The sequence below is a fragment of the Rosa rugosa genome, chromosome 4 (genome assembly GCF_958449725.1).
Source record: "Rosa rugosa chromosome 4, drRosRugo1.1, whole genome shotgun sequence".
Taxonomy (NCBI): domain Eukaryota; kingdom Viridiplantae; phylum Streptophyta; class Magnoliopsida; order Rosales; family Rosaceae; genus Rosa; species Rosa rugosa.
Window position 1 is genome coordinate 57,507,567 of NC_084823.1, and position 13,666 is coordinate 57,521,232.

A 13,666-nucleotide genomic window follows, 5' to 3' on the forward strand; every position below is an offset into this window, starting at 1 on the left:
TTATGTTAGAAGAAATTGAACTTATCTTATTATAACTCAAATCTCAAGTCCCTCTCAGGCTAACCATAAGAGCTTTAATTTTCTAAATTTTTTTAACTAAAACAATCAAAAGCGAAATTTAACAACTACACACCAAAATATTTATCCAATATGTACCCAAAAAAAAAAAAAAAACCATAATCCCTAAAAAACAAAAGTCAAGGGGCCCAGAGCTCCATCCCTATCATCTTCCTAGATGACTAGCCCTATCTAGAACACTCCAACCTCGAAAGATCTTTATAATTTATTTCCATAATAATTCTACGAACTAAACTAATTATCACATTTCGAACGTGAGATAAAAACAAATTTGAAGTCAAAATTTAATTTAATTTCCGGCATTTTTTTAAAGGCAGAGCACGGCACACGTCGTCCATCGGGGAGCAAAGTTGAAATAACATAATTGTTTGGGGAGCTTCGGTAATTAACTCCAAGGCCCATACTTGCAGAGAATAACGAGCATCACAAAATATAAAAAATCAGTTTCTAATTCTCAACTACGTACGCCCACAGAAATGAGAAACATTTCCCAGTCGACGTATCCCCACGCTTGACACAAACATTCAAGTCACAAGTCACAAGTTCACAACACACGCTTCTCTCTCTCACCGCCACCAGGTACAAATTACACCTGACCGACCTGTTCAATCTATCTCTCTTTCTCTAATTAGAGCTCCTAATTTCTTTCTTTCGGGGATTTTCAGTTTTATTATTTTGTAAATTAAAATTTTGGGGGTTCGAAACTTGTCAGAGCTCAAAATGGAAGCAGCGAGTGTGTTCCAATCATCAATTGCGGCCTTTAGGCCTTGGAATTCTGTCGGAAGATCCCGTCTTTTGATGGCCAGCGGTCCCAAGTTTATGCCTTTGGGACATTTGGGTTCCAAATCTCACTCCTCAATCAAGGTAATTTTTTTTTTTTTTTTGGTTTTCCTATTGTGTTTTTGGGTCAATACATATGAGTTTGTTGGATTGTGTAACAATTAAGGAAAAGTTCCAATCTTGATTTCTGCTATTCTGTTGGACTTTGTTTGTTTTATGGATTGGTGAGGTGAGGTGAGGTGAGCTTGGAGGTGTAAAAGTTTAGTCTAAAATAATATTTCATTTGCTCACTAGCAGCATCAGTTTTCAAATTCAGCTGGAACTGGAAGAATGGGTTTTGGAAGGAGGAGGTGCTTGGTAGTTAGGGCGTCGTCTTCATCTCCGGACTCTGCTGGTTCTAGTGCTCCAATTGCTCCACTTCAGCTGGAGTCGCCGATTGGACAGTTCCTATCTCAGATGATGATAAACCACCCTCATCTTGTGCCTACCGCAGTTGAGCAGCAGCTCGAACAGCTCCAAACTGACCGCGATGCTGAGCAGAAGAAGGAAGAGGCTTCCGCTTCAGACACTGATCTTGTGTTATACAGGTGAGTTACAATGTTGCTATTGAGTAGTAGCCAATTATGTTGTTAGTTGAATCAAATGAAGTATTCGACTGAGTAGAGAATTGTAGTTATAAAGAGAGATGCGGATGACCATTTAATGAATTGTGCTGCAATCATCAGGAGAATTGCGGAGGTTAAAGCTAATGAAAGGAAGAAAGCTCTTGAAGAGATATTATATGCGTTAGTGGTGCAGAAATTCATGGATGCCAATGTTTCTTTGGTGCCTTCCATTGCCCCTGCTGCTTCAGACCCTTCTGGCCGAGTTGATGCATGGCCGAGTCAGGATGACAAGCTCGAGCGTCTGCATTCTCCTGAAGCCTACGAGATGATCCAGAACCACCTGTCTCTCATCCTAGGAAATCGGTTGGATGACTCGACCTCTTTAGCACAGATAAGCAAGCTCAGAGTGGGGCAGGTTTATGCAGCATCTGTAATGTATGGATACTTCCTCAAGCGGGTTGATCAGAGGTTTCAGCTTGAGAAGACAATGAAGATCCTTCCAGGTTCGCTGGGTGGAGGTGGAGAAGACAGTGATATTCAAAAAGCCGTGGGAGAGGACAAGAGGCCTGGTGGTGTGGATGATTCTTTGCAAGCAGCAGCTTCCCATCCTGAAGTATCTTCTTGGTCTGGGGGCATGGGTCCTGGAGCTTTTGGTAATGTGATCAAACCTTCCCGCTTGAGAACCTATGTGATGTCTGTCGATGGAGAGACCCTTCAAAGATACGCAACAATCAGATCGAGAGAGGCTGTTAGCATCATTGAAAAGCACACTGAGGCGTTGTTTGGAAAACCTGATATTGTTATAACACCTCAGGGAACTGTTGATTCTTCCAATGATGAACACATCAAAATTAGCTTTGGTGGTTTGAAGAGACTTGTTTTGGAAGCTGTGACTTTCGGTTCTTTCCTCTGGGATGTTGAGAGCTATGTGGATTCCAGGTACCATTTTGTTACGAACTGAGCAAAGTCGAGTTAAGATCCTGCCATAGTGAACTACATAGATGGTGGAGGCATGACTGAACTGACCTACTTAAACGGGATAGTTAAAGTCTTAGAACTAGTGAAAATACCATGTATTTGGTGCTCTGTATATAACATGTTTAAGATTTAGTCTTTGTCCCAGGTCTCAGATGAATGTGGTAGTTCAGGACTTAATTACATTGGACCTCCACTTTTAAGTGTGGCAAGTCTATTGTTCAGCAAGATTGATTTGTTCATAGATGAGCAGCTTTTTATTTCATCAATATTAACAAGTTGCAAGCACAAAAGGGGTCATTTTATTGAACATAATATAGATGCCCCATGATCTTACTTTTGTTTACGCTACGGCCTTGTTTGTTTCGTGGATTTAAGGACTTGGAAAAGAAATAACTTTCCTTTCCTTTGTTTGGTAACCACAAAGTCCGGAAATGCTTTCCTGACATAGGGGAAAGTTGGGGGTAAACTCATTCCACTCAAACTTCATAGGATTGAGTTTCCCATCCCATTTCCCAGCATTAATTGCAATAATTTTGGACAATAATACCCCAATATTAATTGCTTGAGTACCCTTGGTAGTGTTGAAAATTCATTCTAGGTTGTTTTTATTTTAAAATAGAAGGGTATTATTGAAACATTGATATATTTTTATTTTCATTTTCTGCACCAACCAAACATTGGAAGGGAAATCAAATGGTCTTTCCTGGATGTTTTCCCTGCTTTACCAAACACAGGAAATGAAATCTGATAGGAACTTTAGTTTCCTTTCCCCACGGGAAAGACAAGAGAATTGATTTCCCTTCCGTGAACCAAACGAGGCCTATATGGAACTGTGAAGCCCCTTGGAATTGGATATATTGAAACGATGCAAAACTCTACCGGAAACATCGTAGAATGCAAATTCTGCATCGGTTGGTCGAATTTGAGCAGAGAGGAAGCCTTGCCCATCGTAGTAAAACTCATACCCGCCTTGATTCAACCTAGAGAGGTCACCTTTCCATGCCTTGGAGCCACCACCAGTAGTCAAGAATTGTATTTGGCTGCATCATAAACTAATGTTTTCAGGCAAACAATTGTATTGACCGATATAATGCAACCGAGTAATATGCGGTTAGGCTGTTTTACCCCTTGGGGCTACTTATGTGTTCCAAGCAGTGGTCATGTCCGTTTATGTAGGCTCTAACATTATTTGCCTGAATCATAATATGAGAGATTGATTAGAGCACGATCTTCGTTCAACTATGCTATTCTCTGAGCTATTTAATTACCTCGAGAATGGGAAGAATCTGGTCTACTATTTCCTGGGTATCCCCGTGATGCCCTACGCTTCTGATTGTATGATGTGCAACGACAATCTTCCAGTTTGCAGTAGAATTTCTCAATGCAAAATCCAGATCCTACTCCCAAGTTGAACAAAAGCATTAATGCTCTATCCGAGGTTTCATCAGTTACAAGAAATCCGAAGTAGTGGACGTAGTACCTTCAAGAGGGTAGAGAGGTAGCGCTGCCTAGGAACGACACCTCTCCAATCGTGCTTGTAGTGCTTTGGGTTGGACCAGTACTTGTCCACAAATGGATTGGTGTCGATGAAGAAGAAGTCTGCAATTTTCGTGTTGACGAGAAATGACCTCAGGCAAAGCCACCGGCTGTCCATCTTCCGAAGAACCGGACTCAGCTGTGCCAAAGCATTTCCCCTGTAGTCATGGTTCCCAAGTACTGAAACATTCGCCCAACATCAAGACTCAAGAGTAGTCAAAACATATTTCACACATATATAGTGATTCTGATTATATACGTATTCATAGATTATCGTACAAGGAAAACATACCAATGTACCATTGTTTTTGGAGGCTCTGAGCAGTGTAGATTTGAGTAAAGGACTCGGGATACTTGGGGTCGTTTACGCTGGTCAATCCCGTCTTGTAAAAGTTATCCCCAGTTGAGACCACAAAGTCTATGTTTAATTTCTCTCCGATTATTCCCATCTACAAATTAGTAGCAGATCATTATTGGCAAACGAAAATTAATTGGTTGGCACTCAATCCTAATGTTAATGTTCAGAAGCTCGAGTACTAATCACCTCAAAAGGCAGAGTGCAGTAGTAACCGAGTTAAAAGAAGGGTGACACAAATAGAGATGCAGACGATGACTTGTTAGTAAATATTGGCTTCTAGGCGGAAAATCCAAAGAAGAAAGAAGTGAGGCTCAATATCTAACTAACTAACTGATTAAACTACCAAACACCAGAGTGAGAGAGACCAACAAGAATTTGACCAAAATCAGATTCAAGAATTTCATTTTTTTTTCCCCCTTCCTATCATCATGATATCTTGTTGCTGAAGAACTCAAGCAAATGAAGTAAGAAACTTGTGCGTTGCACAGAAGAATAAGTAATCTGTACTCTCTAGAACATCATCATCATAAAGATAACAAGATGATTTTCTCGCTGTTTTTATGTACATGCAGAAAGAATGATAAAGAGATGAGATTACCTGATGAGCGATTAGAGATTGATTGTAAGCGCCTCTTCGTCCCCAATCTCCGACGGCCAGAAAGCTCAGGGAGTCATCGGTTTTGACGACGGGGTGCTCAAACCGGTGAAGCTGAGCTGACACTGACATGCAAACCACCCACAACCAGAGCAACCACCTCATTACGACGACGTACACGCCCATATACTGCATCCTTATTACCCAGAATAAGATTTTTCAGACTCCCTCACTGATCAAGCTGGTTAGTTCTTTTATGTCTGTCAGCGTGTTACTTAAGAGAGAGGGGCAGTGAGGACTGGCTCGATCTATGAGGGTTTCTGTCGGTTAATCTTCAAAACGTTGCAGAGCAATGTATGTGTTATAAATGGAGATGCCACATTTTGGTTTCAAGTAACAAGCTTGGAAAGCCGGTAGTGAATATATATACATATATGTGTGTGGTAGATACTACGTAGACCCACTGATCGGAAAGTCATGATTACACAGTCGGCTTCAGCAAAAAGCAGAGTAGTCTGCATAATTGCATGCAGTAACGGACAGCAGTGATAAAGTTGGGTCCCATTTATCAGTTTCCTGGCAATTTCCTTCGTCTTGTACACTTTTGTCTTTCAGAATTTCCAACTCCTAGAATTTAAGTCACTGATTGAAGCCTAAGCTTGTTTATTTCTTAGTTCTAATCATCAGGGAATGTTTAAAACGTACGTTGAATTTGGCATGCATGCGTTAAGTACAAGAACGAATGAGATCGAACAGCTGCAATCGAGACTAAGTGGATTACTTCTCGAAATCTATATTCCAGGCTCTGGATAATCAGCTAGCTTGCTACAAAAGTAAGTGATCGATTCAGTTTTACATAATCAAATAGATGGGTGAAGCAGCTTGGAAGTAGTCCATGAATGTATGACGTTGCCAAACACATAGAAGAATGGATAGGGTTAAGTACAAGAATGAATGAGATCGAACAGCTGCAATTGCAACTAAGTGGCATGGATTACTTTCGAGATCTATATGTATTCTAGGCTCTGGCTAATTAGCTAGCTTGCTACAAAAGTAAGTTATCGATTCAGTTTTACATAATCAAATAGATGGGTGAAGCAGCTTGGAAGTAGTCCAAGAATGTATGACGTTGCCAAACACATCGTAGAAAGCTATCTCAGCTCGAGTGGGATTCAACTGCACAGACATGAAGCCTTGACCATCATAGAAGAAGTTGACCAGCTGGCCTTGTTTGTTCAAACCCTCCTCATTCTTCATGTCTCCTCTCCATGCTTTTGATCCTGCTCCACTCGTCAGAAACTGTATTCCGCTGCATAATATGAATGCACATTCATCGCAATTAGTCTCAGCTCAAACAATATTATCTTCCATTTTAACTAAGATTCAACATATGACAATTCTTAATCAGGATTTACCACCTTTTGATGTCACTGATGTGTTCTAGGCAATGATCATGCCCATTCATGTAAAAGTCTACATCATTGGCCTGAGATTTACGTATAAAGGGTTTAATTAGTTGGCTTCAATGAATAAAAATAGCTTTCGTGCATCTTCTGTTTTAGCAAGAGATGTGATCTAATTAAGTTGTGTTAATATACCTGAAGAATTGGGAGAAGGTGCTTTATAAGCTCCTGTGTATCACCATGATGCCCAATGCTTCTAATTGCATGGTGTCCAACAACTATCTTCCACTTTGCAGATGACATTTTCAATGCCAACTCAACATCCTGTGCAAAATTAACATCAGTATAGTCATACACATTCAACCGCCTATTTCAATTAACCTCTAAATTGAACCTAGATTTCTCAAATCTAAAAAAATAGTACCTTCAATAAGGTTTGAATATAAGCCTTGCGAGAAGGAATTCCTCGCCAATCATAAGTATGGTCCTCTGTGCTTGTGAAGTACATATTGACAAAAGGAGTGGTGTCCACAAACAAAATATCTGCTAATTCTGCCAAAATTCATAGAACCTCACACATTTCAGTAATTTAGTTTCATGCATGTAGCCAAATCAATCGGAAATTCCAAAATTTAGGGGCTCACCTGCGTCAACAATGAAAGATCTTAAGCAAAGCCATCTGCTGTCAATCTTCCTTAGCAGGGGGCTGAGTTGAGCCTCTGCATCACCCCTGTAATCATGGTTGCCTAAAACTACATACATACATACATATATATGTATATATAGAAATTGGAAACTAGTTAAGTGAAGAAAGCTACCTTTACTAACGTCAAATAATGGAGTTTAAAACAAAGATACAAACAAAGCCTTTTAGTTTCATTGGGAACTTACTGCTGTACCACTGCTTTAGCAGACTCTTTTGTGTATAGATTTTGGTAAATGACTCCTCAAATGCCGTATCGTGTTCGCTGCTCAATCCATTATCATAAAAGTTGTCTCCAGTGGAAACCACAAAATCTATGTCAAGTTTCTCTCCAACCCTTCCCATCTGCCCAATTTAGAAACAGTTACAAATTTGTTTAGCATACACAACCATATATATATATATATATATATATATGTGTGTAGCCAATGAAGTTTATCAGTACTATATAAGTGACAATATATGAATTAGAACAAGTGTGGGAGTCAAGTTGTGGAACCTGAAAGGCAACTTCGGACTGGTTAAATTCTCCTCTTCTTCCCCAGTCACCAAGCACTAGAAAGCTAAGTGATCCATCTTCTTTTGTGGGGTGTTCGAATCTCTGCAGCTCTGCAGATGTAGTTACAATACAAAGAACAGAGCTGAGGAGGACCAAGAAAAAGCACGAGGTCCTGGATTTCTTACAAGGAATATTTAGGGCCATGACTATTTTAGAGTATATATGAAACAATGAAAAAGGAGCTAGCTAGTCGATCTTCTTCCTTGTGGTAAGGGGGCAGATCGAGCTCCAGAGCCCTTTTATAATGTGGTAAGTAAAGTAAGAGACAAGCCGCCCACTTGGTTAAAGATGATCATGAAATGGGTTGCAACTGGACTTGGTTACTTAATACTAGAACATGGTATGCCTGGGATTTGGGGGATAAGATATTAGGTACCCACAGAAATGAGTCCAGCAACCAAGGTTGGTGAACTAGATCTCGCCAACCAACTCGGTAGTGTTGGGGGGGAATACGAAGGAATTATAGTAGTGATGTTAGTGATGTTTAATCTTAATTTACTATATCCTCTGAGAAGAATTATTGGTTCGATTCCAGAGAACATGAGCAGATGGATCAGAATATAGAGACACGGTATTGAGGTGCATATACGTAAAAGATAGCAAAGATTGAATGGTGAGATGCGAATATGCGAGGGCATAACTATTTCTATTGGAACCAAAATTAGGATATTCGGAGCTTTGAAAGGTTCCAAAAAGTATCCCACATATACCAACGAGGAGCCAGTGAGCCACTAAGGATCATAGTGGGTCCCGTGCCCCAGTCAACTCTTTAACCCCTATATATATATATATATATATATATATATATACATACATACAGATCTTATTCAGAGTGAAGCCTCACTCTGAAATTAACGTGTGAGGTTGAAGTTTAGGGTCACTTTTCGGTCTCATATTCACATCTCAACCGTTCAGTTTTTAGGTACTAATGTATAAATCATTTCTGCAAAATTTAAGCCAAATTGATGATATTTAAGGTATCTAACTCACTTAAACCAATGGACGAACTGAATCTATCCACTCTGAACCGTATTAGCTTTAAGGCAATTATCAATGCCTTAACGATCATCAATTTGGTTGAAATTTTGCAGAGATGATCTATACATTAGTACCTAAAAACTGAACGATCAAGATATGGATATGAGACCGAAAAGTGACCCTAAACTCCAACCTCACACGTTAATTTCAGAGTGAGGCCTCACTCTGGATAGGATATATATATATATATACATATCCAATCCAGAGCGGAGCTCCGCTTTGAAATTAACGTGTGAAGTTCGAGTTTTGGTCCACTTTTCGGTCGCATATCCACATCTCGACCGTTCATTTTTTAGGTACTAGTGTATAGATCATCTCTGCAAATTTTCAGCCAAATTGATTATCGTTAAGGTATCTAACTCGCTTAAACCAATGGACGGACTGAATCTGTCAACCTGAACCGTACTAGCTTTAAGGCAATTATCAATGCCTTAACGATCATCATTTTAGCTGAAAATTTGCAGAGACGATCTATACACTAGTACCTAAAAACTGAACGGTCGAGATGTGGATATGCGACCGAAAAGTGACCAAAAACTTGAACTTCACACGTAAATTTTCAAAGCGGAGCTCCGCTTTGAATAGGATCTGTATATATATATATATATATATATATATATATATATATATAATTAAGCCAATTCTTGAGGAAATGGTTAAATTTTTGAAGCACCATATATACCCTCACATAATATAAATATTAATAAATAAATTATTTTTATATGAGGATAAGATAGTCAATAGACTATATCGTATTTGAAAAAATTGCAATACCTCCTATGAAAAAAGGTGAAACTTCCCCAAAATCAGGGACGGAAATTGCTATAACTTATTTAATTTAAAAAAATTAAAAATAAAATTGGCCAATTAAGAGAAGATGTTTTGTTAACCAAAATTGAAAATTTTGACAGATTTAACCTTAAAAGATTAAAAAAAATTTGATAATAAATTAAATCACAAAGATAAATAGGACAATTATAAAATCGATTTTTATTAAGAAAATTAAAAAAAAATGATTCTACAACTCTCACTATTTTCTCTCTGCAATAACTACCACAAAAACTATTTTTTTTGCAATAACCACCCACTTTTCTATTTTATTTTTTTTATTTTAACAACAAAAATTTTTCGTGCATGTGATTACAGACTAGTATATATAATATTAATTAAACATATATACTTACTATTATGAGAGTATTTAATATACTATTACACTTATACTTTAACTGGGTCTCTTTTTTTGGTCAATGGGTCCGTTCATTAATACTAAGGGGTTCTAGTGCTCACTGACTTGTGCAAGTCTATTATCATTAAAATATAATATAATATTAGTAATTTATGTCTACATATGTCTATATAATACTAATAAAAGGGGTTTTGAGCTTTTTTTTTTTATATAGTCATAGCTGTTTTTTCTTTTTTCTTTACTGCACCTATTTTCTTCATTCATGTATGAAAATATAGTTCTCCTAAAAAGAGTGTTTGCTTGATTTTATATATTAAGAAAGACGTTTTTTGACTTGATACACATTTACGCAAACGTACGTATCATTGTCAAGATAGGGAAATATTGTGCCCAAGATTATCGTACCACGAGGATTAATGGCTAACCCACAATCCTTGGATAGTCGGAACTAGAGTCACTAAGCAAATAAAGGAAAAAGAAAAAAATAAAAATGTTGTTCTAAGGCACCAAGCCTTAGCAATGCTCGGCTTTGATTTCCACCAAAGCCTAATCAAAACTAAGAGCCTAGTGATGATTATTTACAATGAGTTGGAGTTCAATATTTTGAGAGTTGATTTTAGATTAACAAAATGTAATGAAATGTAAAGCAATTAATAAAAATGCAAATAAATTAATAAAAGTGTAACCAAATAAATGGGAATGTCGGGTGTTAGGGAGGTTCCTTCACCCAAATTCTATGTGTCGGAAGCTAATATAATGTAGATGCAAGTCTCCTACTTTGGCGGTAGTCGTATCCAAGGCGGTTCAAGGCTCAAGGACCGAAATTCCCTTTCATGGTATTTCTACTCCTGTTCAAGGGTCGTAGGAACTCACTTGACATAAATTAGAGCCGGTTCAAGGGTCCCTAATTCATATCAAGAGGCCTAGAGATCGAGGAATTAGACTACTAAGCGACCCGCCCGCGCAATCACGCAACGGGTGTAAATTACCATGTTTATAACCCCTCGAATACGAAATTGAAGGTTTCTAGCTTAGGAATTAGAGGGGGTCAAGCCTCTAACTCCGTCCTAGACATGCTCAAAATACACACCCTAGAGTTGACTAGGCTCCTAGACATACATTTTAACCCAACAAAAATAGATATAAACATCCATCATATGAAAATTGCATCATTACATTAAATTAATCATCTTTTACACAAAATTTGGGTTAGGGCACACAACCCTAACCCCCAACAAGGAAATTACTCACTACTCATAATCATAGACATCAAAATTACAAAATTCAAATACAAAAGAGAAGAGAAGTGTAGGAGAAAACAAGAATAGTTACAAATAGCTAAAAAGCTACGTGACTAGTCTTGATTTACAACTCCCACAATTACCAAAGTCTTGAATCTTGTAGAGGAGAAGTCTTTGATGAATCTTTAAACCTTTCGGTGAGTAAATCATTCAAATCCCTAAAATAAAACTAAAGAAAATATGGAAAATGGAGGAGAAGAGGATGGGAGAAGAGGATGAGAGCAGCCCAAAGGGCTGCCCCTGTTTTTGGTGTGGTGCGCAGCGCTCTCTGTACTAGGGTTCTCCTCTTCTCTTCATGTTACTGTGCGAGATATATATATAGTGAGATTGAATGATCATTGGTGGCCGTCCACGTGATGGCAAGGACAGAAGGAATGGACAAGATTTGCTCCAATGAGCACGTGCCAAATAGCTAGTGTGCGCGGAAGAAAAGTCTGTGCTTCTTATGTTTAATTAAACCATCATGCTTAATTAAACCACCAATGTGCTGCTGCCATGTGTTGGTTTCCAATGCATTCAATTAAGCAACGTGCAACACTTAATTAACCACAGTTAATTAAAACTAATGGTTAAATTAGCTTAATTATCTCCCTTTTCTTTTATTCATTTCTTTTTCTCAAATTACTTCTGCGTATCTTGACCGCACGCCGACTCATGGTTGACCTTCCCGTCATGTGATAGAAAATTCTCCTTTACTCTATTTTTTTCGTGTCGGTTGTCTCGATTTCGTAACTCCGCTTATTTCCTACGAAATAATAAAAATGGATTAATTACATAATAATTGACTTGAGGATTAACTTATTTCTAGTGTTTTAGATATAATTATTCGCATAAAAATACGTGTAATCACACCCCCACACTTGAACTTTGCTTGTCCCCAAGCAAACTAAATGAGACAAAATCCGAAAATCTACAAACTCACAAACATAAAGATAGTGTAGTATTAGCCTTTTCAACCATAACCCTCGGAGAACTAATTATGTAAATGATCATGAGGTCGACAAAGCATAACGTAGGAATTATGAATTTGTAAGGCAATTAAAATGCACATGTGAGAAATGCTCAAGTATATGCATGTGTTGACCATGTGTCAAATCAATCCACCATAATCAAATAGGCACATAGAAGACCCGATATAACCCACTAAACTCACAAAGGTTCACTACATATTACCGCTCAAGTGTTTAGGGGATACATATGTTTCACTCAAAAGCAATTTCACAACATGCGCCTCCATATGCTTGCTCTTCGATCTCATCTCCGCTAGGTAACCCACAACATTCAAGATCAAGAGGTCTTTTATTTGGTTGTAATGGGGCTAAGGGCAAGTGGCTAAAAGAAATGAAGGATAAGGAAATACAAAGTCCATAGAAGTTGATGAAGCAACTCTCTCTTGTAGAGATATATGACTTTTGCTTTCAAATACTAACTCACTCACTCTAATCCCAATGTACAACCCACACTATACTACGTAATACTCTTTTTTTTTCTTTTTTTTTTCTCTTTCTTCACACAATTTTTTTTTCTTTCTTTTTCTTGAACTTTCTTTTTATTTTCACAACTACTTCTTCTTCTTTTTTTTTTTTTTGAGAACTTTCTTTTCTAAACACACACTCACCCCCACACTTATTCTTTTGTAACCTCACACTTTTGACTTTTCTCTTCTTTTGAAGCACTCAAACATAAAGTCATTCTCTCGAATCGCTTCACCAACTACCATGGAAGGGTAGGATAAGAGTGTATAGGCTAGGTAGGAATTTGTGGTGGTAATGAACAAAAAGGCTAAATATATAAATAGGCTCAAAGTGGCAATCTAGTGGTAAATATCTTTGGGCACATGCTTCTTTGACCATGGTGGTATACAGTCCTAATGCCTCAATCCTTTCTATCATGTCGCAAGCTAAAAGTAGCCTCGAGAGGTCTCAAGCAAGTTCTAGATACGCAATGTCATGAAATTGTACACACATGAAAGAATAAGTGAATGAACGATGCATACACTATAGATATTAGGCTCAAAAGCTCACAAATAAGGCATGCAAGTTAATCGAATAATCTATATGCTTCTCTAACTATGATGAACGAACCTAACATAGGCTATGTGCACACATATAATCAAGCATAGATCACATATACAATTAATCACAAAACAAATTCAAAGTCCTAGATCATGCTTAATCTATCCACAATCATAACAAGTTAAGTCAATGGCTCGTCATTGGAGTTGGAAAAAGGCATTAACCACTAAAATCTAATTACAAAAAGCTAATCTAATTTTTTTTTTTTTTTCTAGGCGCCCGAGCCCTCACCCCCACACTTAAAACCAACATTGTCCTCAATGTTGTCAAGTGAGCTCGAAAGCTAAAATCCATGTCGAATTTAGGTATGAGAGTGAAGTTCGGGCAACAGCGCCATTGACTTGATACACATTTACGCAAGCGTACGTATCATTTTCAAGATAGGGAAATATTGTGCCCAATATTATCGTACCACGAGGATTAGTGGCTAACCCACAGTCCTTGGATAGTCGGAACTAGAGTCACTAAGCA

The 13,666-nt window shown here is 38.0% G+C and overlaps 3 protein-coding genes across 6 annotated transcripts; 1 reads left to right on the top strand and 2 right to left on the bottom strand.

The window, feature by feature from the left end:
• The first annotated feature begins 499 nt into the window (after positions 1-499).
• LOC133743149 (UV-B-induced protein At3g17800, chloroplastic) lies at positions 500-2,707 on the top strand. 4 transcript variants are annotated; one of them, XM_062170968.1, is made up of 4 exons: positions 500-657; positions 791-942; positions 1,153-1,445; positions 1,584-2,707. In XM_062170968.1, exons 2-4 carry the CDS (start codon positions 799-801, stop codon positions 2,422-2,424), a joined length of 1,278 nt encoding a protein of 425 aa, XP_062026952.1. In that variant the 5' UTR covers positions 500-657; positions 791-798; the 3' UTR covers positions 2,425-2,707. The 4 variants fall into 4 exon arrangements, with proteins under 4 accessions (XP_062026952.1, XP_062026955.1, XP_062026954.1 ...); XM_062170971.1 differs by having other exon boundaries at positions 1,156-1,445; XM_062170970.1 differs by having other exon boundaries at positions 531-657; positions 744-942.
• On the bottom strand, positions 2,339-5,341 carry LOC133743151 (purple acid phosphatase 3-like). The gene is made up of 6 exons (XM_062170972.1): positions 4,934-5,341; positions 4,270-4,426; positions 3,922-4,157; positions 3,710-3,838; positions 3,567-3,634; positions 2,339-3,481 (listed from the first exon to the last, which is right to left on the bottom strand). The coding sequence occupies exons 1-6, from the start codon at positions 5,123-5,125 to the stop codon at positions 3,262-3,264; spliced, it is 1,002 nt and encodes a 333-aa protein (XP_062026956.1). The 5' UTR covers positions 5,126-5,341; the 3' UTR covers positions 2,339-3,261.
• A 544-nt stretch (positions 5,342-5,885) lies between these two features.
• On the bottom strand, positions 5,886-8,191 carry LOC133707104 (purple acid phosphatase 17-like). Its single transcript, XM_062132640.1, has 7 exons — positions 7,536-8,191; positions 7,225-7,381; positions 6,978-7,085; positions 6,758-6,885; positions 6,529-6,657; positions 6,349-6,416; positions 5,886-6,239 (listed from the first exon to the last, which is right to left on the bottom strand). Exons 1-7 carry the CDS (start codon positions 7,737-7,739, stop codon positions 6,011-6,013), a joined length of 1,023 nt encoding a protein of 340 aa, XP_061988624.1. The 5' UTR covers positions 7,740-8,191; the 3' UTR covers positions 5,886-6,010.
• Between the last annotated feature and the right edge of the window lie 5,475 nt (positions 8,192-13,666).

Bases quoted from the DNA above. Each gene is read 5' to 3' on its own strand.
- LOC133743149 (XM_062170968.1), top strand. From the start codon at position 799: ATGGAAGCAGCGAGTGTGTTCCAATCATCAATTGCGGCCTTTAGGCCT. The intron at 943-1,152 runs GTAATTTTTTTT...TTTGCTCACTAG, and splicing joins AATCTCACTCCTCAATCAAG to CAGCATCAGTTTTCAAATTC. The intron at 1,446-1,583 runs GTGAGTTACAAT...TGCAATCATCAG, and splicing joins ACTGATCTTGTGTTATACAG to GAGAATTGCGGAGGTTAAAG.
- LOC133707104 (XM_062132640.1), bottom strand. From the start codon at position 7,739: ATGGCCCTAAATATTCCTTGTAAGAAATCCAGGACCTCGTGCTTTTTC. The intron at 6,886-6,977 runs GTGAGCCCCTAA...GAATTTTGGCAG, and splicing joins ATCTTTCATTGTTGACGCAG to AATTAGCAGATATTTTGTTT. The intron at 6,240-6,348 runs GTGGTAAATCCT...CATATTATGCAG, and splicing joins CACATCAGTGACATCAAAAG to CGGAATACAGTTTCTGACGA.
- LOC133743151 (XM_062170972.1), bottom strand. From the start codon at position 5,125: ATGCAGTATATGGGCGTGTACGTCGTCGTAATGAGGTGGTTGCTCTGG. The intron at 4,158-4,269 runs GTATGTTTTCCT...CGAATGTTTCAG, and splicing joins CCAAAAACAATGGTACATTG to TACTTGGGAACCATGACTAC. The intron at 3,839-3,921 runs GTACTACGTCCA...ACTTGGGAGTAG, and splicing joins ACCTCTCTACCCTCTTGAAG to GATCTGGATTTTGCATTGAG.